The 27,705-nt window shown below is 47.9% G+C and overlaps 1 protein-coding gene across 2 annotated transcripts in view; it reads left to right on the plus strand.

Annotated features, from left to right (window-relative positions):
* LOC133345656 (attractin-like protein 1) overlaps positions 1–23,776 on the plus strand; it is a 39,935-nt gene extending 16,159 nt beyond the window's left edge. The window contains exons 12-29 of one of the 2 annotated variants that reach the window (XM_061556615.1): positions 1,761–1,978; positions 3,630–3,745; positions 4,527–4,665; positions 6,271–6,452; positions 7,686–7,896; positions 8,887–9,078; positions 10,542–10,760; positions 11,342–11,479; positions 12,487–12,580; positions 13,264–13,316; positions 14,628–14,722; positions 15,509–15,584; positions 16,748–16,896; positions 17,611–17,672; positions 19,729–19,807; positions 21,709–21,816; positions 22,096–22,210; positions 23,148–23,776. In XM_061556615.1, coding sequence (XP_061412599.1) covers positions 1,761–1,978; positions 3,630–3,745; positions 4,527–4,665; positions 6,271–6,452; positions 7,686–7,896; positions 8,887–9,078; positions 10,542–10,760; positions 11,342–11,479; positions 12,487–12,580; positions 13,264–13,316; positions 14,628–14,722; positions 15,509–15,584; positions 16,748–16,896; positions 17,611–17,672; positions 19,729–19,807; positions 21,709–21,816; positions 22,096–22,210; positions 23,148–23,251 — 2,350 coding nt within the window. In that variant the 3' untranslated portion in view covers positions 23,252–23,776. The remainder of the gene's footprint in view (positions 1–1,760; positions 1,979–3,629; positions 3,746–4,526; positions 4,666–6,270; positions 6,453–7,685; positions 7,897–8,886; positions 9,079–10,541; positions 10,761–11,341; positions 11,480–12,486; positions 12,581–13,263; positions 13,317–14,627; positions 14,723–15,508; positions 15,585–16,747; positions 16,897–17,610; positions 17,673–19,728; positions 19,808–21,708; positions 21,817–22,095; positions 22,211–23,147) is intronic. The other variant, XM_061556616.1, reaches the window with a different exon arrangement.
* The last annotated feature ends 3,929 nt before the right edge of the window (positions 23,777–27,705 follow it).

The following is a 27,705-nucleotide window of genomic DNA, read 5'->3' on the forward strand; positions in this document are numbered from 1 at the left end:
AATATCATGATGTGCATAAGGGCGCCATGGTTGCGAGATGTTAATTGCCTCGCTTGGTATATGGAAGGTCATGGGTTTGATCCCAACCCTTTGGAGTTTGCATGTTCTCCCCGTGGTCGCGTGTATTTTTCTCGGGGTTCTCTGGTTTTTCCCTCCACATTAATAGACATGCCTTTAGAGTATTTGGCTAAATTTCCACGTGATAAGCCACTTCGTTGAGCTATCATTTGTGGTCAGGTCGCTTCTGAAAAAGAGCTACGTAGCTCAGTGGGCCTTACCTGGTAGTCAGTCATACTTGACTGCGGTAGGAACGTTCTATCCATGACTTGTTCAACATAGAACTCATCAATCTGCCACGAAGATATGGAACAATAGCTGAAAAACATTCACTAACGGCACCCGAGAATTATAAGCAGCCCTGATGCCTATTGGCGATCCACCGCATCACCACCAATATTTATTGCTACATTTTACAACAGGGGTGGGGAACTTCCGGCCCGCAGGCCGTATAAGGCCCGCAAAATCATTTGGTCTGGCCCTGCCAAGGCAACCGCAGGCGGGACTCGAAATTCAATAAATCTAGGAGCAAAGCTGGAAAAGCAGTTGCGAGTAACAACATCATCAATACCAGCTAACATCACACGCCTCACCAAAGAGAAGCAGTTCCAGCCATCACATTAGGGGTGAGTTAATTAAATGTTTGACCAAATATAACAGGCTAATTTTTAAGTTGATAATTTTGCATGGCCTGCGAATTATGTTATAAATATGCAAATGGATCTTGGCAGAAAAAGGTTCCCTGCCCCTGTTTTACAACGACCGACATTGACTGTGACTTGCGGAGAGAAGACGCTGGGCAGACACAGGCAGTGGGTAATTGATTCTACCTCGGAGAGACAGAAACACCGCATAGGGAGAGGAAGCGCGAAGATGCGAAGTGTGAGGTGCCGGAGAACCTCGAATATCTCTCACCACCTCCTCCTCCTCCTTATATTTCCCTGGGCCTCCTTCTCCACAGTCCGTTGAGTTTGAATCTCACCGGCCCACCTCAAATTTGAATCGCCGACCAAACGGAGAGAGCCACTGGCCGGTCTTTTCCTTCCACTTGATTGGCCGCTCTCAACCAATCAAAGTGAGCCTGGACCGCCGCTGAGCCAATTGAAGATTGGCTCTGTGGTGGACATCTGTGAATAAGAGTTTGAGAGCTCATTGGATTCCTCCATTATTTATAAACATGCTGATTCTGAAGATTCTCTGTGGTCAGTTCAAGCATCAACGCTGGTGAGTTTAGACACTGAAGGATTGCAGCATTCATACAATTCATAAGGAACGTCTTTCGACATCCCTACACTTAAATTGGTGTTCACATATATTCACAATTGGTGTTCACAAAGAGCATTTTAAATGTGTGCCTCTTCAGATGTGAAAAACATGTGTTGGTCATCACAGGCCATGTTTGCCCTGTGTCCTGTTCCCCAGTTCTTCGCATTCTGACATGCATTGTAATCCCAATGTCCTATGATCAGTTTTTACCACGGTGACTCATTTCCCTGTGTCCATGTGCCCTCTGCTTTTGGTGCCCAATGCTCCATGTCTTCTTTGCCCATTATGGCCCATTCCTCTCATGTCCTGTGCACCAAAAATCCATCTAACCCGCTGTATTATCCAACGTGTAAAAGTCCCACGTACCCTTCTGTATTATCCCACGTGTAAAAGTCCCACGTACCCCGCTGTATTATCCCACGTGTTTTCCCTGGCAGGTCCATGTACATCTTTGGGGGATTCAACAGCCTGATGCTGGGCGATGTGCTGGAGTACCGTCCCCCGGGGTGTGGGGCGCAACGCAACCAACACGCGTGCCTGTCCACTCACCCCGGCGTGCGCTGCCTCTGGCTGCAGGAGCGCTGCGTCTCCTGGGAGGAGGGATATGCAAGCGCACCACCCGAGCAGCTGTACCGCATCAACCACACGCGGCCATGTACGATACAGCGGCATAGCGAGTTTTATTTCACTTCTCAGCCGTGTGGATAATTAAACGAATAAACTAAACTATAAACTAAACTAAAGAATTTTGTATTTTACCAGGTAAGACCCACTGAGCGAAATACAGGGTGTTTGATAAAGATGGACCCGATTTGAAATCGCTATATCTCTGCAACCACGAACCGCCCATGAATGAAACTCTTACCACTTGAATGGGCGGGGCACAGAGAGGGCGGGGTATAGAGAGGAAGGCGGGGCATAGAGAGGGCGGGGCATAGAGGGCGGGGCATAGAGAGGGCGGGGCGTAGAGTTTCAAATGATTACCGCTAGATGCCTCTCCCAGCGCACAAACAGCCCCTAGCCTCAGTCATTTGCAAGACACACTGCCTCAACATTGGATAGGTCACACGGGACCCCAAGACTTGGCGCTACACTCTTGGCCCCCAATATCCCCAGACATCACACCCTGCGACTTTTTATTGTGGGGATATGTAAAAGACCGTGTTTTTGTGCCACCATTAGCGACTAACCTGGATGACCTCAAAAACAGAATCATGGCAGTGGTGACTTCAGTGGAAGAAGACACTTTGAGAGGTGTTTGGGACGAATTCAACTATCGTCTCGATGTTGTCCGTACAGCAGGTGGAGGGCACATAGAGCATTTATAAAATGGTTATTAAAACTTGATAACTCATTAAACCGTATGTAACTTTTTGTGTAATTGTAACATGTTGCCATCGTGAAATATACTGTTTTGAAATTGGGTCCATATTTTGAAACACACTGTATCTCTTTTTCAGAAGCGACCTGGCTATCATAAATGATTGCTCAACGAAGTGGCTTATCATGCGGAAATGTATAGCAGCCACATACTCTAAATGCATGTTGGTTCTAAATGTGGAGGGAAAAACCGGAGGACCCGGAGAAAATCCACGTGACCACGGGGGGAGAGACAACCCCAAATACACAGGCGTCGGAGTCGGGATAGAACCTACCACCTCCTGAATACCAGGCGAGGTAGTTAATATGAGTCCCCAGAGTACATTGTCAACTTGCAAGTTTAAGTATTGACATTGCCCGCTGGGGACTCTGATAGGTGGAAGTCTCAGACGTGTTTTGCAGGTCCTGTTTTTTTCATTGGTCTTTCAAAATGTTGAACAGACGGTGCTGAATTATCACTTGATACTTTCTGGAAAGCTGCTAGGGGCTTGGTTGGAGTAGGGATTATCAGCGTAATACACTGCCGTAAGAGTGGACAAGGCATGCCTATAGCGAGGTGGATGTGGCCTGCCAAAAATAATTTGCCGGAACAGTGTACCAGACTCTTCTCGCTGAGATGAAGCACTGTGAACGGATCAACTGAATTTACAGAAGAATGTGAACAATGCTGGGGGAAACTGAGGGAATCATCTCCAAAACCAGCGTGTGGTTCTATGGAGGCTGTAAACTGTTTGGTGCATTTTGGTGGATCCTTACTGAATTGTACAATTACCAAACTATGTAATCAATTGTACGAACCATGTCATCGAACAATGCAACCTATTGTACGAACTATGTGACCGATTGTACGAACTATGTAGTCCAACTATGCAGTCGATTGACCTGCCTTGGCCTCGTGCCACTTGCTCCGCTCCCCTCTACTCCAGCGCTGGACGACGAGCGGTGCGACAAATACACGGACTGCGCCAGCTGCACCTCCAACACCAACGGCTGCTTGTGGTGCGATGACCAGTGCATCTCGGACAGCAGCAACTGCACGGAGGTTGTCCACGTTCACTTTCGCCCTTCTTCATTCCAGCGATTAATTGTATTTTTTTGATAATCGAAAATTGGCGATTGAAAGCATCGCTAAATACAGGAGGTAATAGTTAAGAGATTGAAACAAGTATGTGCATATGATGATCACCGTTAACACTCCTGGACATCTGTGAAAAAAGAGCTTTTTCGCTCATCGGATTCCTCCAATATGAATAAATATTCTGATTCTGACTCCTTTGCGTTGCACCCTGGTGGCACGAGCACTTTGCCAGTGAAAAATAACTTAATTGGAATCTGCATAGCAATCATTGCCCCCTAGTTTGTAGAAATGTATGATGAACTTCTTTTGCACGGTACATAGCAAACTGTGCTAATCGGAGATGCGGGGGAAGGATAACAAGCTTAACGCAAAAAGCAGTTCTAAAGAAATGAGTATTCGATCTCGATTTAAAAGTCCACAGTTCCCAGTGGATTCCTAATATTGTAGAGAAGAGCGTTCCAGACGGCCGCAGAAGCGCATCTGAAAGCGCCGCGCAATGCGATGACCACCGTCTTCGTTCGACGGCGAGCAGCCAAAAGCCGCCGCCGCTGCTGCGAGGGATGACCACCGGAGTTCGCGTGACAATGGTTTACGCTCCTTGACGAGGCCAGCGAGGTATCGTGTGCTTGATTAGTAGCAAGTACTCGGCGTGTAATGAACTTTGAAAAAAGTCATGTTAATATTCCACTCAAATGCCTCTCAATCCTTTGTGCCGTGTGTCTCCTGACCCCGTGTGCCCGTCCAGGGTGAAGCGGTGATGAACCTCACAGAGTGCGTGCCCAGCACGGAGGAAGTGTGCAACAAGCTGACGAGCTGCACCACCTGCCTGCTCGAGTCCAACTGCCAGTGGGATGCCAAGGAACAGGAGTGCACCACTATTGCAGGTGCTCGCGCGACAGGAACGGTGCATTTACATTTATCCACGTTACTCGACTCGGGTGATTAATCCGAGGAATAGGATTCGTCATTGCGTAGAGAAGTCCCGGACATGGTGCAAGAGATTCACTCAGTCCACGAAACGACGTACGCTTTGAACTCAACTGAACGACGAACGTGAATGAAGAAAGACCGATGGATTCCTGTGAATGATATACTGTAATGGAGGATGGACTCCACTCACCGCTCACGCTGCAGGGACGACTCTAATGGACTCCACTCACACTGCAGGGACGACTCTAATGGACTCCACTCACACTGCAGGGACGACTCTAACGAACTCCACACCTCACTGACACTGCAGGGACGACTCTAACAGACTCCACTCACACTGCAGGGACGACTCTAACGGACTCCACTCACACTGCAGGGACGACTCTAACGGACTCCACTCACACTGCAGGGACGACTCTAACGAACTCCACACCTCACTCACACTCAGGGACGACTCTAACGGACTCCACTCACACTGCAGGGACGACTCTAACGAACTCCACCCCTCACTCACACTGCAGGGACGACTCTAACGAACTCCACACCTCACTGACACTGCAGGGACGACTCTAACGGACTCCACTCATCACTCACACGGAGGACTCTCATGGATTCCACTCATCACTAAGAAAACTCCCAAAGTATTTTCTCCGATAAATATAATTACTTAAATAAATACTAATTCTGGTGGGGTTTCACCCACCTCCTGGATGGGCAGCATAGTGGCACAGTAACACTTGTGCCTCACAGCAACAAGTGCCTGGGTTCGATTCCTGCCTCGGGCACCTTTGCGTGTGAAGCTTCTACGTTATCGCTCTCCCTCTGTTCTCTCACGGGCTTACTCTGGTTTCTCCGGCTTCTTCCCCATCGCTAAGACAACACACAATGTAACTGGCATTGTCCTAAACATGCCAACGCCGAAAAAAATACGCCGCAAATGACTCAATTCGGATTATACATAGCAATGTTGCCCCCATAGGTGCTCGCTAACAGCACCGGCAGCCTGCTAAGCTGAACTTGTTCTCTTGGTGCTCTGTCTCAATAGCAGGCCCTTGGCTGTCATCTTCTCCATCCTGTTCGCTGGCCTCCTTTCCGTTTACACAAACGCCCCCTCACTTCATCTCAGACGACCTCCCAATCTTCGTAGAATGTGCCATGGTGGTGAGATGTTAAGTGCCTCGCCTGGTATACAGGAGGTTGTGGGTTCGATCCCGATCCTGATGTCTGTATATTTGTAGTTTGCGGTGTCTATCTCCCGTGGTTGTGTGGATTTTTCTCCGGGTCCTCTGGTTTTTACCTCCCCATTTACTGTAAAATCAACATGTGTTTAGAGAATTTGTCTGCTACAAATGTCCACGTAATAAGCCACTTCGTTGGGCTACGTATCTCAGTGGGCCTTGCCAGGTAACATTAAATTAATTTTATAGTTTAGTTTAAATGTCCAATCCAGTTCTTCTTTCTCCTTCATGACGACCTCCATATTCGTCATAAGCGGTGGAGAGCGGGGGGGATATCTCTCCGTCTTGTTCCCTGCACGTGAATGTGCGCGCGTGCCGCAGCGCACCTGTGCGGCGAGCGCTGGATGCGCGTGGGCGCCCAGTGTCTCCGCGTGCTGCCCGAGGCGGTGAGCAACGACGACGCCAAGCTGCAGTGCTACAACGAGCACGCGGCGCTCGCGTCGCTCACCTCGCAGCGTCACGTCGACTTCCTGCTCGCGTCCCTGCGCCGGGATCATCCACAGGTATTACCCGCGGGCAGCGCCCGCGCGCGCGTCCTACGGCTAGGTGGCAAGCTTCCCGTGAGGCGAAAGTTCCTGCGTTGACGTTGTGCGCATTTTACGTGCGTCTTGAGAATTTTCGTGCAAAAACTACTTTTTTGTGATGCTTTTTTGGAGTTTGCGTGTTCTCACCGTGGTTGCGTGGATTTTTCTCCGGGTCCTCCGATTTTTCGCTCCGCATTTAGAAACATGTGTTTAGAGTATTTGGCTGCTATACATTTCCACTTGATAAGCCACTTCGTTGAGCTATCATTTGTAGCCAGGTCGCTTCTGAAAAAGAGCTATATAGCTCAGTGGGCCTTACCTGGTAAAATAAAAAATAGTTTAGTTTTAAGTTTAGTTTTTAATTAATATTGCTTTATTGAAATAATATCCCCTCGATTTGTGTTTTCGTATCACGAGATAAACATTCCATGAGAATCTCTCGCCATTTGTGGTTGAGAACAGCCCATGGAAAAGTGGATATCACCGAGCTACCTCTGAGAACCGTTCAAGTGACCTCTGGTCTACACGGTAGAGGGCAGCGTTTTTCCACTTGCTCTGCATATGAGATGGTTTTCTTTTGTCACGACACTCTGCTAATTTCTATACCACACAATGTGTTCGCTGTGTGAGCGAGGGTTAGAGGGCAATGCTTAACCAATGCTGGCGGGCACGCGGGAGCAAAGGAGGTTCGGTTCGACCGTTGGGAGTGAGGGGAAGCTGGGCTGGGAGGAAGTTGACTTTGAATGTCAGAGGTAGAGGAGATACGTTTACTTTGTTTAACCAGGCGAGGATTCAAAAGGTCGCCATCATCTCAATTGCAAGAGCGACCTTGGGTCACCAAAACTTACAAAAGCAAAGCAAATAAAATGCATGAATAAAACAAATACTAATCATAACAACTGTGTCTCGTGATGCGTCTCATGCGTGGAATGGCAAGTGGTAGGGCCTCGCCTGGCCTTGGCCATCAGACCTCGTAGAAGCTCCGGCTTCACCACACCCTATGCAAGTAGCGTAATTGTCTGAGAACCCCTACACTGATAAGTAAGTTGCCAACTTTTCGGTGGCGCTCAACTCTGCAATATCGCCTATGAATTAATTTAGAATGCCATTTCCCCTTCATTATGTGTCCCCCACTCCGTAGTTTACACCAATGCGGATACCCTTCAGTGTTCCTCTCACCACTTGACCGCTCCTCTTGTCGTGTTTACACAGCTGACTCCCTGGGTGGGGCTGCGGAAGATTAACGTCTCCTACTGGTCTTGGGACGACATGTCACCTTTTGCCAACTCCAGTCTGCAGTGGCTCCCGAGGGAACCGAGCGACTCTGGATTCTGTGCCTATTTGGACCAATCGACCATCGCTGGGCTCCGCGCCCACCCCTGCACTAGCAAGGTGTTTGGCGCTGTGTGCCAGAAGACCCTTGGTACGGTTCCGCATAGTATGTGTTGAGGAGTGAAATACGTGGTGCGCACTGTTAGCCGAAGGCAACTGAGGGCAAACGGGTGCGCGGGTGCAAATGTGAGGTTTGCACGGACAAACTGCCAGTTGTTAAGGGGCAGAGCGGGTGCAAACGGGGTCGACCGGTAGTACAAGTCAAAGCCGGAGGTGTTGCCAGGGAGATGGGAGATAAGGGTTGATTGATGGGCAAACAGGCGCCAGCCTGGCGAGAGCTTAAAGAGACGCACGAAGGGTCTTGGATAATTGGCAGGGGGATATAAGGGCGTGTGCGTGAGCGGAGCGGGGAGTTGTTGCTGGGGACAAGAGTGAAGACATCTTGCCGCTGCCATGTGAGCCGTCATCGAACCTCAACCCTCACGCGTCGCCGGGCGGGTGTTGGCTGATCCCCCCGCCCGGGTCAGACGGGTCTGAGGGAGCGTAGGTGAGGGCAGCGGTGTGCAGAGACGCTGTGTGCGGAGATGCTCTGTGCGGAGTCGCTGTGTGCAGAGACGCTGTGTGCAGAGACGCTGTGTGTGGAGACGCTGAGTGCGAAGACGCTGTGTGCGGAGATGCTGTGTGCAGAGTCGCTGTGTGCAGAGACGCTGTGTGTGGAGTCGCTGAGTGCAGGATAAGTGAGGTGTAAAGTAGATACGAGGGGGAGAAGTTAAACCTAAGTGACCATACAGATAGTTATAGGAGTGCCTACAACTGGTGCAAGAATAGGCGAATAAAGTATAAGCAGGTGACTTGTTACAACGTGTCAGTGTGAGTAATTTTTAAAGACACTCCATATGGATGTATATATTTATTTAAATTCATGCTACAAATGCAATTTGTAATATGTATGTGTGTTGAAGTTCTTTTGCACCGTACGTAGCAAACTGTGCTAATCGGAGGTGGCGGGCGAAGGACAAATCCGAGGTGCATTTCTCCCGGCCCAATCCTCCCCCACCCCACGCACCCCCCCCCCCCGCAGTGCATCCAACTCCCTCGTCGCTGCGCTGCCGGCCTCCGTGCGCGCTGCGTCGCACCTGCGGGGAGTGCACCAGCAGTGGCTCCGAGTGCATGTGGTGCAGCAACGCCAAGCGCTGCGTCGAGTCGCACGCCTACGTGCCGTCCTTCCCCTACGGCCAGTGCATGGAGTGGAACACCGCCAACACGTGCCCACGTGAGTTGCAGACTCGGGGGGGGGGGAGGGGTTGGGCGGGGGTGGGGGGGGTTTGGCAGAGGGGCGGGTGTTCTGCGCCAGCCAGCCATTTAAAGGAGAAATATTAATTTTCGCAGGCCACTTGCAAAATGTAGAAAACTTTTCGGGATATTGCATTGGCAGTGGTGCACAAGCATAAATACGCAACACATTCATGAATAACACTTCCCTAAGGAGAAGAAAATATAAAATGGGCATAGCATAGAAATCATCTTGACTATGAGGTCATCTCTGCTCCAATGGAAGAGCCTTTGCCCAAAATGTCATCTAACAAGGTTCACATTTTGTCACATTCCTGCAGAGGGAGCTGGTAGGAACGTTGGGTTGCTCGGTAAATGGCCAGGGTCAATGGCCGACTGTGAGGGCGGGCACAAGCCGGCGTGAGTAGGTTAAACGTTGAGTTTTATAAGGGCACCACGGGGTGACCAGCCCCTCCCCAACCAGCCCCACCCCTCCCACCCCCCACCCAGCCCCACCCTCCCCACCCAGCCCCACCCTCCCCACCCCACCCTCCCCACCCAGCCCCTCCCCACCCTCCCCTCCCCTCCCCACCCAGCCCCACCCTCCCCACCCAGCCCCTCCCTGCACGACGGACGGACACAATAATTCCCTGTGGGCTGGTGTAACCAGGAGGTTCCTACCAGTATTATCTAAACACTCAGCTCTAGTCAGACCTTGCTGATTGTTGGTACCAGGGGTTTTCAAGGTTTGGCCACAGTGAAGGGAGACTGGTGAGGTACCCCTGGGTAGCTGTCAGCTGCCGGGCTCAAAGTGAGGAGTGGCGCTCAGGGTGTGCAGCACTTTGCTGCCTTTGTTGTCTCCTGGTCCGAAACGCATTCGGAAAGAAAGCGCTGTAGCTCATTGAGCTTCTCTTCGGATCTGTCCCGTGACCAAGCGAGCCTCTGCTACATCACATGACCTCAATATGCACCTAGCTCAGCACAAGTGCCATGCTGCGGTAGCAAGATGTTAACTCCCTCGCCTGGTACACAAGAGGTCGTGGCTTCGATCCCGACCCTGACGCCTGTATATTTGGAATTTTCATGTCTCTCTCCCCGGGGTCGCGCGGATTTTTCTCCGGGTCCACCAGTTTTCCCCTCCACATTCAGAAACATATGTTGAGAGTATTTGGCTCCTAAATTTCGATTTAACGCTTTCGTGACTGCAGGGATTCATCTTCTTGGTTCCACGTGATAAGCCACTTCGTTCAGGTATGATTTGTGATAGCCAGGTCGCTTCTGAAAAAGAGCTATATAGCTCAGCGGGCCTTACCTGGTAAAATAAAAAATAGTCAAAGTTTAAACTACCACTGAACGGCAAATGGTGGTTGTTGGTGGTCGTCGTCATTTTTTTCGTTGATTGCACAAAAAAAGCGCTTCAGCCCTGTGCCCTCGCGTAAACCGCCGACCGGTGCGTCTGTGCAGCGGAGAGCTGCGCCGGCCACCGCACGTGCAGCCGCTGCCTCGACGAGCCGGGGTGCGGCTGGTGCAACGACGCGAGCCGCACGGGCCGCGGCCTGTGCCTGGAGGGCTCGTCGCGAGGCCCGCTGCGCTTGGGCAGCGCCCCGGGCGCCGACTCCGCCGTGGACCCGGCGCTGTGCCGCGCCGACCACGGCCACGAGTGGGCCTTCATACAGTGCCCACGTGAGTCTTCGCTTGCATTCCCCACGGCAGGGAGGGTTTCCATTGGAGCAGTGTGGTTCTTAACCTGGGGTGCATCACGCACCCTCTGGCGGTGCGAGATGCCCTTTCTGGGGGTGCGAGACGTGGACAGATTTGTTTAGAGGCTAAATCATCGAAAACACAAATTAAGCACGGGCACGTAATTACTTTGTTTCATGAAACCTATGTATTTATTAACATTATACATTTTTTTACGATTGAGAACCCAAAGGGTGCAAGGCTGCAGTGAAGGTTAAGAACCACACTGCCTCAGAGCAGAGTGATTCTTTAACCGGGGTGGGGTACACGGACCCCTGGGAGTACGTGGCAATGTCCCTGGGGGTACGTGAGGTGATTTATACATGCGTGAGATTTTGTCGTGCATGAGAGTCATTGTTCAATAATCACATATGAATCTGCCACTGTAAAATAACTACGATAACCACCCACCCACCCCCTCGTGTGCCACGGTACCAACCTTCATAGGTGCTACTTGCTAACAGAACTTGCCCCAACAGTCTGTTGAGGCTGCATGAGGGGGGGGTCTGTGTCTTCGTGTGCAGCCTGCCAGTGCAATGGACACAGCAACTGTGTCAACGGCAGCCTGTGTGAGAGCTGCCAGGAGCTGACGACGGGCAAGCACTGCGAGACCTGCATGTTCGGCTACTACGGAGACGCCACCAACGGAGGGAAATGTCAGGGTGAGAAACGCGCGCACGCACGCATCAAACTAAACGATGTTTTATGTTACCAGGTGTAAGGCCCACTGAGCTATGTAGCTCTTTTTCAGAAGCGACCCGGGAATGACAAATGATATCTGTTCAACAAAGTGGCGCATCACATGGAAATTTATAGCCGCCAAATACTCCGAATGCATGTCGATTCTAAATGTGGAGGGAAAAACCGGAGTTACCCAGAGAAAAAAATCCACGTGACCACGGGGAGAGAGACACGCAAACTCCAAATACACAGTAGGTGTCAGGATCGAACCCACGACCTCCTGCATACCAGGCGAGGTAGTTAAAATCTCGTCACCGTGGCGCGTGCTCAGTGGGCCTTACTTGGTCAAATATATATATTTTTAAGTTTACTGGCAAGTGTGGAGAGCAGGGTGACTCCACGAATACGTGATGAGAGCTGCCCCTCACGGTCCACACTCCACCCTCGGGCCATGTTCGTTTTGCGTTGGCACAGAGTACGGCTGCTGTACGATCACTGGACAAAGAATGAACTCTGGGATTCATGTGTGTGGCAGTTATCCACCGACTGTATGCACACAAAATAGATGGGCGACTGTGATTATTGGCATGTTAGTACTACTGCTACAGAGAAGGATAATGATAATTAATTAACCCTGTCCCGTTCCGAGACGTCTGCAAGTTGCAGGGAAGGTCTCGTTCAACCGCTGAATCTCGGAACACGCAAGTGGTCAGCTTTCATTTTATTTAGAGGGGTGTAGCAACGCTGTTTTTAAAGACATTGTACACGCCGCAGACAACCGTAGCGACACGACCACACTCGATGATAGCTAACACCAAAATGTGCCACACACCCTCACGCATGGCCTTGTGGGAGCCTCGATATCGATAAAGTTATTTTATTTTAGTTTTTCTTCTGATTCCATGCACTCCACGCTTGTGGAGTGAATGGTGTGGACATAGTGGTGATGATGATGGCGATGCTGACGATGTCGATATTGTTCTTGCAGAGTGTTTTTGCAACGGTCATGCGACCAACTGCAACCCACTGACGGGGAAGTGCTTCTGTACCACCAAAGGCATCCGTGGAGACCAGTGTGAAGTGTACGTGTATTCACACAATCGCACTTTTGCACCTTCACGCACACATGAACTCAAATTCTTGGTTTGTTTAACCGCCTGAAAAAGACCACATTGTGCCTCTACCATTTATTCACTGGCTTGCCACACACCTGCTCAGCTTCACCCAAGTGTCGATCATTGCCTGCAAACGCCTTTAATGTGTTTATCATATATAGCTTTCATGTAATAATCTTATTCTCTTCCAACAAACATCCCTCTCCAACAGTGTGCATTCTCAACCGACTGCCCAACAACCACCACATGATGTCCCCTTTTCTCCTTTGGCGCTTGGATATTCTCACCACGCGTATCGTCGCACTATCAACATCTCAGAGTTCATAATAAACGGCCAAACAGTAAAAAACGTGTCACGTTTACAAAGGACAAAATAATTCACTTCTTTAGTCCACCGGTGTGTTGAAGAGCGAATCAACATCATTTACAATTTGAGTACGACGTTTCGCTGGTAATCACATCCAGCTTCATCAGGCGATTTGCCAAAATGGTGAGGCTCTCCTCTTGCTCCCGGTCTTAAATAGAGCAGCAGTAGCAGGGTGACGTCATCATTTAATTCAATAAGGTGCAGTGATTTGAGGCGGAGAAGGGGAGTTGTTCAAATTTAAAAGCACCTCAGAGTGATGGCGACTTGTTGTTTGTTTACCCAGGTGTGAGACGGAGAACCGCTACCTGGGCAATTCCCTGAAGGGAACTTGCTACTGTGAGTACTCGCTCCGTGACCTGCTGTCGAACCCAGCGATGTGTGTCGACTACATCCCTGTCAACCCCTTGTCAGTGCCCTACCTTCTTACGGACCAATTCAGACCTTATTCATCACCCCCGTGCCCCTTATACATCTCAACGTTCATCCTGCAAAGTCCCATCATAAGGGAGAAACAATTATTTTTGTCCATATTGAAACAGCTGTATGCTGTATGGGCTTGAAAACCCAATTTCCCTGTACAAGAATACAGGTAAATCGTGTGGGTTGACAGCTATGAGAATACTTACAAGGACATGGCCAAATTAACAGTAAATGGAAAACAAAAATAGGGCACTGGAAATTTGTGAACTCTCATCTACGAAACAACAATAATATTAGCTCACGATACAATTTTAGTGCATTTACTATTCACACCGTTCTCATAATGGTGCAGGGCTATTTACGAAGGCGTTGTGTTTCACAGACGGGTATCGTCTGCCAATACGGAGCGATGCTGCTACGATGTGTCTTCACATTTAAGTGATCTGCAGCGTCATTTGACCAATTTGGACCATGACACCAGCACACGATGGCCTGTGTTTTTTTATGACGTCAGGGGACCTTGAACGTCCACTGTGAATACGTGCATGTGGAACTTCTTTTGCACCATACATAGACAAACCGTACTAATCGTAGGTGAAGCAGACGGAACTCCATTTGTATGGTTAATACACACGCGGTATTAAGCAGGGCGACTTGCCAGCTAATGCGCTACCGCTGGGTTCCAATAAATATTTTTTTAACTTAAATGGCGTCACGTGACCTGTGGGGTGAGTGAATGGACAGCCTCAAGTTAGTTTTGTCCTTTGTTGTAACGGGAGAATATACGGATATAAGTACTGTATTTAAATTGGAGCCCAGGTTAAACATAAGAGATGAGTGTCTAATGCACAACAGTTGCAGGATATCACTGAAGGGAGGAAGCAATAGTGAGGTGAGGTGAGGTGATGTTGGTGACATTGGGCTTAGTGAGCGAATGACGTTGATATCATATACATGTACATTCTAGCTTTACGTTTGTGTTATGAATAAACTTATTTAAACGTGAACAGTATTTCGTGCAAGGAGCGTGGCATGAATTCATCCGTTCTGCCCTGTAAACGTAGACCGTCATTAATGGACGTTGAGATTATCGGTGCTTTTCTGTGCGGTTCAGACCTTCGCATGCTTCGGCGCTTCATAAACTCTCTTTGTTGTACGACGGTTTACCTGCAAGCACACGTGCGTGCACTGTGCGTTACACCTGCGTGTCTGTGCCCCATGTTACAGACAATCTAATGGTCGACTATCAGTTCACATTCAGCCTCTCTCTGGAGGAAGACAGCCATTACACCGCTATCAACTTCAAGGCAAACCCTGATGAGGTGCGTCCACAGCTCTGCTGCCGCGAGAGAGCTCGCCACACAATACGCATTGCCGTTTGTAACAATGATTATCATCTCGATGGCTTTACTGAAACTCTGCGATTTCTTTCAAGGAACATTTTGCTAAAATGGGTTTCCTCAAACAATGCTTTAGACGTGTAAAGATTACCCAAAAAACTGGGCTTAAATTCCCACGGAGTATGTTGCTGGTTGTGAGCAAGACTGGAGGTGGCAACGTGACGAGCGGCCGTGGGAGTTGTGAGACTGTGTGGCTGGATTTTGGTGTCTCACTGGGTGGGGAGTGGTGGTGCGGCGGTTAGCGCTGCGCTTCGAACCCGGCGATGCGAGTTCGATTCCCGCTCATGGCCATCAACACCGGTGACGATTATCTGAATCGGTCCTGGGCCCTCCCCTAGGTCGACTCAGCCTCAAATAAGTATCTGGTGCGATGTGTAAACATTGTCGCTGGGGAGACAAAGGCGGCTGGGCGTGGTGCTGGCCACCCACTCACTCGTGTGCCGTGCCGTCCTTCGTAGGTGCTCGCGAACAGCACTTGCCCCAAGAGTCTGTGAAGGCTATATGGGGGATCTTTGTGCCACTGGGCATACACATTTTCTATGGGTTTTTGACTCTGACATACCCGACTTGAACTTTAGCCCTGCGAAGCAGATTGTAGGAAGTTTAAATAATGATACAATTTTATGTAGATGCGTTTGAGAGTATTTGTTAATGTCTAACTCTACCTGGACTGTGCTATGGTTATGATCTCATCTCATTGCTGGGCAGAACCGAGACATGGACATGTTTATCAATGCATCGAAGAGCTTCAACCTCAACATCACGTGGTCCTCGCGTTCCTCCGGTAAGGTCGCCGTGCCCTGTTCGTACGTTTGTGTGAACGTCAGAAGGGATTACTTTCCAGGAGGGGTGAGCAGCGGGGAGTAGAATGACTCCCACGTAATTCCGTCTTCCTCAGAGGTTTAAAAAAAGTTTTTTTTACAAAGTACGTAACCCCGTGCCAGATTGTCCACAACCTCGTCATACCGCCCCCACCCGCCCCTCCCCTAACACCATCGCCTCCATCCACCCAGCAGTCTAAATGGATTCATCAAGTCAATCAATTGGCCGGTCGCGTGTGTGGAGGGGTAAAATATTGGTAGGCCTCACCTTTTATGTGATCCATTCAAATACGTCTGGTCAATGTGGAAGAGAAGCCCCAATGCAGAGGAGAATTTGCTCTATAGCAGTTGTGTGAGCAGAGCAATTGCAGGGCTGAACCTTTACAATTTTTTTTGTTCTACCCTTTGAGGGTTCTGCATCACGCACGCTCTCCCTTGTTACGCGTTTCCCACTAAGTGTTTATATATTATAGTTATATGTCTACTGTATCACCCTGGTTTACGTGAAAGATGTGCCAATGAATATTGAAATTACTTAAATAAAAGGAATTTACAGGGTAGGTGGTGGAGACGAAGGCTGAGAGGCGACGGATAACGAGATAAGGACGGACGATGATCCTGTGCGGGTTGAGGCAACGAAAATCGGGTAGCAGTGTTAATAAAGTGACGACGTATTTGAGAAACGATGTAAAATGGGGAGACATAAATCGGGGTATTACTTTATTTAAAACTATTTCTTGAAAACTCTTTTTTTTATTTTACCACGTAAGGCCTGGTAGTTAGTTATATAGTTCTTTTTCAGAAGCGACTTGGCCCAAAACTGATATCTCAACAAAGTGGTTTATTGCGTGAAAATGGATTGCAGCCAAATACTCTAAACGCACGTTTCTAAATGTGGAGGGGAAAACCGGAGGACCCGGAGAAAGGTCCACGTAACCACAGCGAGAGAGACACGCAAACTCCAAATATACAGGCATCAGTGTCGGGATCGAATCCGCGAGCTTCATACCAGGCGAGGCAGTTAATATCTCATCATCGCCGCGTTTGTAAACTGATTTCGACGTTCGAGAACCTGCGTTACCCACGTGGATACTCGTGTCTGTGCGTGCACGTTGTTCTCCGACAGAGAGCGGAGAGGAGGTGGTGGTGGTCTCTCTCTTCAACATCAAGGAGTACGAGGACAGTTTCTCGGACGAGCAGTACGACTTCGAGGATAACCCCAACATCACCTTCTACGTCTACGTCAGCAACTTCACAGCCCCCATCTCCATCCAGGTGCCACGCGCGTTTGTGCCCGCAGTGAAAAACCGTCGGTTTTAACACTGTTATCTTAGGTTGAGGTGCAAATAAATAAATAAAACAGTTGTCTGTCAATAATAATCCTCAGAATTGTCAATAATAATCCGCAGAAGAGTGGCCGAACTTTTGGATAACTATTTTCGGCACGTGCTGTGACGGGGTACTGCAAGATCCGACTGTGCCCCTCTCGTGCTCGCCAAGCTGCATTGGCTTCCAGTTGCCGAACGAATTCATTATAAGGTGTTTTACTCGGGGTGTTTTACTCACACGCATTCCACGAAAAGTGATTGCCACAAATGAACCACAATATCTCGCTGATCTCGTCAAGGAGCATAAACCATTATCACGTGAACTCTGGTCATCCTCACAGCGGCTTTTGGCTAACCATCAAGCAAAGATGGTCACTACATCGCGCGCTTCCAAATACGCTTTTGCGGCTATCTGGAATGCTCTTCCTTCTGATATTAGGAAGCCACTGGAGCTATGAACTTTAAATCATCCAGATTGGAAGCTAATTTTTTTTGAACTGCTTTTTGTGATCAGTTTTTTGACCTTCCCCTGCACCTTTGACTAGCACAGTTGGCTACGTACAGTTCGAAAGAAGTTCAACATTCATACATACTGTACATGTGATTGACAAACTAAAAATGTTATTTCATTTATTAATTCAGCACACTTCCATTCTCTCAGATTTCCTTCTCGCAACGGAGTAACTTCATGGATCTGGTTCAGTTCTTCGTCACTTTCTTCAGGTATGGTACCAGACGAAGACACGACCCACCATCACATCCTCGCACGCAGCCCAGGCCACGCCAGCGCCTGCAGTCGTAATAATAAAAATCACAGTTGGTGCCCGCTCCGTTATAAAAGCACGATGCCCAAACGAAAGCGCTACGTTTCACAGACGAGTGTAGCCTGCCAGTTTGGGGCCGACGTTGCAAAGTGGGAGGGCAGAGTGAGGCGCCACGTGGCCACCAACCATCTGGAAAGTGGACGGCACCAGACGGTGGCTCGGGAAAGACATTGTGTTGCCTTAGCTGAGACAGAGTGTGTGCTTTGTGATTGTAAAACACGCACTCTGGCGACTCGGTTATTCTGGCCGCACGAGAGAATCGTTTGAAATTTGTCAGAACTTTGCGAGGAGGCATCCAGCTGATGTTTCTAATGAGAAACTACAATAAATGTACGACCATCGTCAGCATAAACATGGATATAGTGGATAGACATGCGTTGTCAATGCCGTCATTGGCCACTCCTGCTTTCAGTCATGGCATTGCCAACACGGTGGCATGTAGCATGGCATTGACAAGGCTCGATTATTGCAACTCACTATTCTCTGGGACATTTGGTAAAAACAGCATTGGCTTCCAATGCTGTGACGGGTACTGCAAGATCCGACCATGCCCATTCAGTGCTCGCCGAGCTGCATTGAATTCCGGTTACCGAATGAATACATTATAAGGTCACACATATTGCACACAAGGAGCATCAACCATCATCATGTGAACTCCGGTCATCCTCGCAGCTTCTTTTGGCGACCCATCGAACAAAGACGGTGACTGCATCGTGCGCTTTCAATACTAGGAAGCCACTGGAAGCTTTGCACTTTTAAATGATCTCGATTGAAAACTCATTTATTGAGAACTACTTTGTGTTTAGATTGTTGTCTTTCCCCCGCACCTCAAATTAGCACGGTTGGCGATGTGAGGTGCGAAAATGGCAACATACGTACTTAAGGATATTGATGACTGTTGGCCACATATAGCCACGTGCTTAATTTGTAACTGCTGTTAGCTGCTCTTGGTTCCAGTATGTTCATGTTGCTATCCCTCTGGGGCTGACATTGTTTTTGTTTTGATTGCCCTACTTCACTGCTTTACTTTGTTTTGTTAGTTTTTTACATTGTCATTTTGGTGATCCAGGTCACCTGCAAGTGAGACTCCTGTTCTCTTGAGTTCTCACCTGGTAAAAAAACAAAACAAACTTGACCTTAACTTCACCTATGCGCACAATGAAACCGCGTGGAGTATTCTGTGGCCTCGATCCGCCTCTGGCCACGCCCCCCTCGGGATCTTTCCCGAAAGATCTGGGGTCAGTGTCACGTGTCTCTCAAGCCCCCTTTTGGGCCCCCTTTGCTATCCTGTGCCGGTCACGTGTCCTCTCGGGATCACCCCACGGCCACGTCCTCACGTGTCCTCTCTCTACCTGTCAATGGAACATGTCCTCGAGGGCCCGCTTCCTTGCCCTACCTTCGCCGGTGCCAGAGAGAGACCGAGACACCCAATTCCGGCTTGTGACCCGAGATGGCGCACACGCCATAGTGACCCTATGATCGTCTCTTCATGTTTATTCACATCTGAACTATAAAGGCCTTTTTTATTCTTCATCGAGGCATACGGTGAAAAATAGGAAATCTATTTTTGGATATTGGACCAATTGGTATAAACGAGTCGTAACTTTTTGGCCACTCCACCGCCGCTCCTCCTGTGAATGTTTCCGGGCGAGGTTGGCAAGTTGGGACTGCGATTTGATCACTTTTTTGTTGTTTGTGCTTTTTGTTTTGGTGCCATTTCTGAATTTTTATTCATTTTGTATTTTTCTTGGTAGTAGTAGTGTTGTCATTTGCTTGGTGTGTGTGTGTTGAGCTTATTTTACGCCGTGTGTAGCCAACTGCGTGTGGGTTTTGGTCTTCATATAAAATTAATGTAGAGCGTTGTGGGATGCTGTTGTCATAAATGATGCCGTGCTATAAAATGAAAGTCGCATTATTATTAACGATGCTGTGCTTCACACACCGTTGTGTTGCAGCTGCTTCCTTTCCCTGCTGCTGCTGGCAGCCGTTGTGTGGAAGATCAAGCACAGCTGCTGGGCATCGCACAGGAGAGAGGTACACCCATTGGGGAACTTGAGAACAGAGAGAGGGGTTAGAGGTGCCACGATGGAAATGTTGGGTACACAGGGAAAGGGTGAAATGTGTGCAGGCGTGTGGAGTTCCATTGGTAAGGAGCGTAATGTAAGTTTTACGAGTATTTGACTGCTATCAATTTCCACGTGATAAGCCACTTCGTTTAACTCTTATTTGTGATAGCCAGGTTGGTTCTGAAAAAGAGCTATATTGCTCAATGGGCCTTACCTAGTAACATAATTTCTTTTTAAATGGTAGTAACAGTACAATCACATTTAGAAATTATCCATATTTGTTGGGTTAACTCATGTGGTAAATTTATGCCAAAATTGTTGTCATTAATCCACGACTCGACAATATTGTCCCTTTTACAAAGACGTCATTTTTACGTCCCAACGTACTAATCAAACTGAAACCAATCCAGCTCATCACCGGTGACTTAAGAATCGTGGGATGGAATCGTAGGACGTAGGACGAAGAACCAACAACTCGTTGCTGATCTAACATCACAGTTCCCTGGCTTTGACCTCCCTCCAAGACAGCGGACAACACTCAACAGACTCCACATGGAGGGACAGGACACGGTAGTGGGGGGGGGGGGGGCATGACGCAGTCGGCCCCCCGGCATCATGAGCGGACAACGTGGGATGTGACCTCCAAGTGCGACTGTGGCCCCCGAGTCCCGGAGCGTGGAACTTATCACAGATCGACCGGCCCTGCACTGACACAGGTTGCGGGAGGTGCTTTATTTGCCCACTCGGCATCTCGGGAAGTCACCGAGCGCGGATCGCCAAAACTCGACGCGTCCCAATGTCCTCCCGTCATATGAAAGAAGCAGACCGGCGACGAGATTTGTCACAACTGAATTCAACAACAACAACAACATCGTCGTCGTCACGCGGCGATGTTTGGCTCAAACCGTGTGTGAGCTCTTATCATGTAGTGAACACGTAACAGTGGTGCACTGGTAGTTTAATGACAAGGATTTTGGCATGAAATTATTGTCATTAATACCACAAACAAATATGGAGTTTTGTATTGGCTTTGAAAAATTATGTTTCAAGTTCATATTTATATATATCCCTGTCACTCATTTTCATATTCAGTGCCTACTCATATCCCTCTCTCTACTCAGTTTACAATCCAATGCATTTATAGCATATTGATCGTTAATATGCCTTGTATCCTAATCAACTTAAAATCGCGTTCCAGAGCCATGTTTTTAATCAAGGTTGCAGGTGGGGGTGGGAGCATAGATGACAGTGGAAAGCAGGAGGCACAAAATTATACATCGAATTCGAGATTGGACAGGGCTTGGCCTTGCAGAGAAAATCCAATTGTGGACAGAGTGGACAAGGAAAGTCTCGAGCGTGGACTTCATTCAAGACGGAAGTCAGCAGAGCTGACGGACAAGGAGAGATTTGAAAATAAAGCATCGGAGGGTATAATGACCCCCCCCCCCCGGGGGATGTCAACAGAAATTATTCATTCTGGAGTGGATGGCACAACATGAGATGGGAAAGACAGGTGGAGGAAAGTCCGTGTATTTCGTCGCAACGCTGAGGTCGACCGCTTGTAATGTATGAAAGTTGATTTGACGCCAGTGGGAGGGAGATGTCATGAGTGATGATTTCTTTTCCAAGCGGGGGCAAGATCGAGATGATTCGATGGCCATACAATCCTGTAGATCCTTGCAGACAAGTATAGCTCATGGTTTTTCCAAGAGCACCATAGGGGATATACAGGTTGACAGGAATGCAGAGCAGCCAAGGAGTGTGCCGGAGCTACCTACACAGCCTAGGAAACATTCGAAAGCGGCATATGTCAGCACAGGTGACGGTGAGATCCAGCGTGTGAGCGCGTATTTGTGTGTGCTGGTCCAGATGCTGGTGCGTGAAAAGCAGCAGATGGGAAGCCGCCCTGTTGCCTCTGTCAGCCTGGTGCTGCCCCTGCGGGAAGAGCCATTCCTCACCTTCACGGAGCCATTCCCGGTTCGTCTCTCACACCCCTATAACACCCCATCCAGGGTGTGGAATGAGTTGATCAGTTGCTCCTGGAAAAGTCTTCCACCACAGATATTAGCGTCGGTGCTTAATTATGAGGTCAAATTCATGGTAATAAGCATTGCCATGCTAGACACTTGGATGTTAATTGCTTGACTGTCCCCGCAATACATTTATAATGCTGAATGTATACAGAACTTCTTTGGCACCGTACATGTAGCCTACCGTGCTAATCGGACAATGCCACTGCTGCTGTTGCACCAACAGATGCTGCCAAAGCCCATCGCCCTGCAGCCTTGTACCGACAACCGCGCCACCATCGTCTCCATCGCTATAATGCTGCCACACGGACTCAACAATGCACCGCCCCCTGGACAGTCGGGTCTGTGGAGCGTGCGCACACACACAATGTTTTTGGCTCGCCACTGAACAGAGACGGTCACTGCATCACGCGTTTTCAGATGCGCTGTCTGGAATGCTCGTCCTTCCTTCATTAGGAAGCCACTATGCACCTTCATCTAGATTGGAAACTCCTTTCTTTAGAACTGCTTTTTGTGTTTAGTTTGTTGTCCTTCCCCCGCATCTCCGATTAGAACGGGTTGCTACGGAAGTTCAACGTACATGTTGCATATTCAACTCACTGGGGACTGAGAAATGGGAATATTAGTGAAAAGGTGGGACTTGTGAACACCTAAAAAATTAGTTACACGATGCACAAACACTTCACTCATTTCAGCCGGTTAACTGGTCTTGGCCGACTTGTGAAGGTCGAATAAGCGACACTGTACCCTACATGAACTTACAGCAATTAATATACATGTGCATACGCATATAAGAACTGGGTCAAGTCTTCCTCATCAGCAAATCCTGCAGCAGCTGTCAACAGTTGTGGCTGCTAGAGCTCCTTTTGGTCCTAATGTTCTCAGCAAGTTTGCATGCCGTTCGTCTGAATTGTTCAACTGAAGTTAAGGCCAATCAACTGACCGCTCGCTCAGTGACCGGCACTTTCCAGTGCCAGATGCCTTATTTCACCCTGTTCCCAGATATCTGCAAGTTGCAGTGTGGCTCCCCTTCACCGCTGAATATCGAAACATGCCAGAGAGGCATAGCGTCGTTGTTTTTAAAGACATTGTACTCACCGCAGAGAACTGTAGCGACACGACCGCACTCTTCGATAGCTGGCACCAAACTGTGCCGCACGCCCTCCCGCATGGCCTTGTGGGAGGCTTGGTACAAATAAAGTTATAGTTTTCTTCCGATTTAGTTTTGGTGGTTCCAACGCTTGTGCGTGATTTGTCTCTGTCCGTGTGTGCGCGCAGGGTTGGCGGTGGGCAGTGCCTTGATTGATCTGTTGCATCAACGCGCAGCTGAAGGCAGGGAAAAGGCGCCGGCCGCGCGAAGCCGCAAGCACCAAGTGTTGTGAACCATGCTCTGCACTCGTCGGCAAAGATGAAAACCACTTTAGTACACTATGTTTAAACTGCGGTCACGTGAGCGCTCAAATCGATACGAAGCTGCATCAATTCGTTCAAGGACCCATTTGACAGCAATGTGATCTGCCATGCTTGATTCACATGTAACCTCCGATTAGCACGGTTGGCTACATACGGTGCGAAAGAAGTTCAACATACATACGCACGTACATACGCGAGGATAAGGAACTGCTGAGAAACAGTACGCAACGCTGCATTAGAACACGCAGGTTTTGAATTGTGATTCTGAATGCCACCACGCGGAGCTGTCAGAGTTTGTGCTCATGCCGAGAGTAAATTGAGTGTGAAGATGTGAGAGCTCAAGGAGCCGTGCAGGAAGCCTCGGCCGAGTTGTGTTTATTTGCTCATATGCGACGTGCACATAACCGTCATGAGACGTACTTCATAGTCTTAATTTTTTCGGTAAAGTCACGTAGGTAAAAAATGAATTTTAAATTAATAATTTATTTTATTTGTATTAATTTAAAATTCATTTTTTTACCTACGTGACTTTACCGAAAAACTAAGAGTATGAATCCTTGCAGTCACGAAAGCTTCAAATCTAGAATGAGACGTACTTGCCAGCTATACCCGTTCACGTGGTAGGCTGCAGATGTGGAAACCTCTATGCTCTACCCGCATACCGATATTCAAAGCAGAAAATTGCTGACGAAGTTTTTTGTTCCCACTAAAAATATTCCAAGTGATACGATGAGCTTTGAAAATCGATTTAGGGGTGAAAAGCGTATTTTTTTAAGCAGTCACCTTTGACTAATATTAGGAGGCAAGTGTGATTTATACAGGCAACATATTTAAAGAGAATGGGAAGCGTTCATGTCCTATCAGAAAGTCGTCAAATAAATGCCAGGTACAGTGAGGGAAAACAGTATTTGATCCCCTGCTGATTTTGTACGTTTGCCCACTGACAAAGAAATGATCAGTCTATAATTTTAATGGTAGGTTTATTTGAACAGTGAGAGACAGAATAACAACAACAAAATCCAGAAAAACGCATGTCAAAAATGTTATCAATTGATTTGCATTTTAATGAGGGAAATACGTATTTGACCCCCTCTCAATCAGAAAGATTTCTGGCTAACAGGTGTCTTTTATACAGGTAACGAGCTGAGATTAGGAGCACACTCTTAAAGGGAGTGCTCCTAATCTCAAGGGCAGGTGAGATGTGATTCATGCCACAGGCAGCGGCACAGGAGGAGGACACGATGAGCTCTTGTCCCTTTCTCCACCTGGCAGGACGTGCGTGGTTAACAAGAGACTTTCAATAAACACATTTTTTAAAAAGTTTTTTCCCCCCACTAAAAATCTCTCTGGGCAGGGGAACGATGAGGCAATTGACTTGCATTTTCCGAGTACAATTATATGAATGCATACTTGGTACTGTTAAATAGATATGCGTTAAAAATATAAAACCCTTCGTAAATCCACAATAGCATGAAGGTCTCCCGAGACATCGCGTTGGCCCTGGTGGTTTTTGACCCAAACTTCCCGCCAGACCATTCCTGCGACTTTTAACTCTAGTTCACCGAGTTCACTGCTCCACCCTAAATATCTATAGCACGTTAAAACACATATATATAGCACATTGCAAAAGTAAAACATGGCAAGGGTGGAGATGGCAGCAGTTGGTAGAGAGACTGTGGCTAAGGGAGCGGTAGTGTAGTGGTTCGCGCATTGCGCTACGAACCCGGTGACCCGAATTCGATTCCTGCTCATGGCCAACATCAGTGGTGATTATCTGAACCGGTCCTGGGCCTCCCCTAGGTCGACTCAGCCTCAAATGAGTACCTGGTGCGGGTGTGTAAACATCGCCACTAGGAGGACAGACGGCCAGGCGTGGTGCTGGCCACCCACCCCCTCGTGTGCCGTGCCGGCCTTCATAGGTGCTGCTCGCTAACAGCACTTGCCTGTTACGGCAATACGGGGGATTGTTGTGTTTGAGTAAAACATTAAAAATTTGAGACAGGGTAGAACTTGGCTACGCAGGTCGGACCTTTTCACCCAAACGTTTCTGACATTCACACTCCAAATTGTTCCTGCCACTTGGAAGTCTTAGCCAATTGGAAAAACGCCGTTTTTACTGATATTGCGTTTATTTCGTTCAACCAGGCATGACCCAAGAGACCAGGGGAGGCTCAGTTGCAGACAGTGACCTGGGTCGGTTCAATCAGAACAAAGCAGGGTCCTGGCTGGTCGTACCAATAGCAGCATAGGTTATTTTGGCGACTCGGGTTACTCTTACAAACGACTCTCTCCTGGTCTCTTCAGTTCTCAACTGGTCACTCAACATAAACTTTACATTTGAAGGTGTCATGTCAATAAGAAGAGAGGGTAGTGTGTGAAGAGTTAATTAGTTTAACACCGACTTCCTTTTATGTTGTCTTTTAATGTTACGTATGATCCACACCATGATGCAAAGCTGCAATGAACAAAAACGTATATTCACAGCACTTGAAAATATTTTAAATAAAACACAACTGATAAACCACAGCACTGAGATGTATTTTAATGATTTGCTCTATAGTTTGGCTGCGAGTAGTTGCACTGGGTGTGTGATGTGTACAGTATCTCTTTGGCCACAGCAGAACTTAAGCACCGATGCTGCGGCAAGTGCGTACGTACGTACACACACCAGATCAGGAGCACATTTGGCATTCGTACCATTCTCATAGTGCAAAGCGGCGGCCTTCTGTCCATTTTTTTGGTCTCAAATTGTTTTATTATCGATTTCTCGACAAATCTTGTCCTGTATGAGGTTCTTAAACTAAACTATATTTTTTATTCTACCAGGTAAGGCCCACTGAGCTATGCGGCTTTTTTTTAACAGAAGCAACCTGGCCACAAATGATAGCTCAGCGAAGTGGCTTATGTGGAAATGTATAGCAGCCAAATACTCGAAATGCGTGATGTTGATTCTAAATATGGAGGGAAAAACCGGAGGATCCAAGGAAAAATCCACGCAACCATGGAGAGAGAAACGTACAAACTCCAAATATACAGCAGGCGTCGGGGGTTGGATCGAACAAATGTCCTCCTGTATACCAGGCAAGGTAGTTAACATCTCACCACCGCGGCACACATTTGTTTACAAAACTAAATAAACTATTAAAACTTTTTATTTTCCCAGGTAAGGCCCAATGAGCTATATAGCTGTTTTTCAAAAGCGACCTGGCAACACATCGGATTTCAAAGTAAAATGGCACGAGACCTAAAAAAAGAGACACAATCCTGACAAGATGAAGGAATGTAAACCAATTGAAAGCCCCCTTTGATCCTAACATTTCTTGAGCCTCTTTAATCTTAATTTGATTGAAACGATAAATGCTGCCAGAAATGAGTTACTAAGTGGATTATGCTTTTTGAAATTGCGTTAAGTACATAATGAGAACACATTGCAATAACGTTACCAATAATGCACTGCCAGCAACATTTGACAATATTACTTTTAATTTAAATGCGTTTATGTATGTTGGTTACTCATGACCTAATACGTAATTATCCATATGCCAATTTAACTGTTCAACGGGAAACATTTTAACAATTCTTATCAGCCCCCATGGTGTACGGTGCAGTCTCCAGTTCGAATTCACAGTCTCTCAGGCCCCTGTGACATGAAGAAGCATTGCCCAAAACGTCGCCTATTATATTATATATAAAATAAAATTACGCCAGGGTTATTGACGAAAGCGTTGAGGTTTTTTTTGTTAATTTAAATGTCAGCTCTTTACGACCACGCCCCACACTCGAGCACACTTGGGGAGAGGCGACGGAAAATGGCTGGGAGAGCGCGTGCGACAATATACTGAGGAAACGGGAAGTGTGACATACTCCTGGCATCCTTGCATCGATCCCGCTACTCATTCCGCAGACATTTCCAGTGGAGGTTTCCGATGCAACACGAAAGTAATCGAGACAAGGGATCATATTAAGTGGTGTGAATGGTTGAGCTCAAATTGTAATGTTAACGTTAAAATAACACGTTCCTTCGGAGTGGGCAGGTAGGAACTTGGTTGGACAGCACATTCGTGCACGACAGACAAATAATCCCTGGTGGGCAGTGTGGAACCTGTTGTTCCTACTTGTAAAAATATTTTGTAATTCCCTTGAACAATATTATTTGAAAATCTGACCACATAACCATGGTTTATGTTGCTATGCATTTCAATTGATTTATCCACCCATGTTCAGGACTGTTTCATATCATGCATGATTTTAACCACCATATTGCAACTCACCCACTCACCAAACTGCAGGTCAAACACTCTTCTCTTTCTACTGGGTGCAAGGCTATAACAAAGTTAAGTCCAGATGTTATCTCCCTCGCCTGGTATGCAGGTGGGTTTGTTCAATCCGCACCTTGGCGATGTCTGTATATTTGGAGTTTACA

Source organism: Lethenteron reissneri, chromosome 22 (assembly GCF_015708825.2).
Source record: "Lethenteron reissneri isolate LAM-NWPU_2019-01 chromosome 22, ASM1570882v1, whole genome shotgun sequence".
NCBI classification, from domain to species: Eukaryota; Metazoa; Chordata; class Hyperoartia; order Petromyzontiformes; family Petromyzontidae; genus Lethenteron; species Lethenteron reissneri.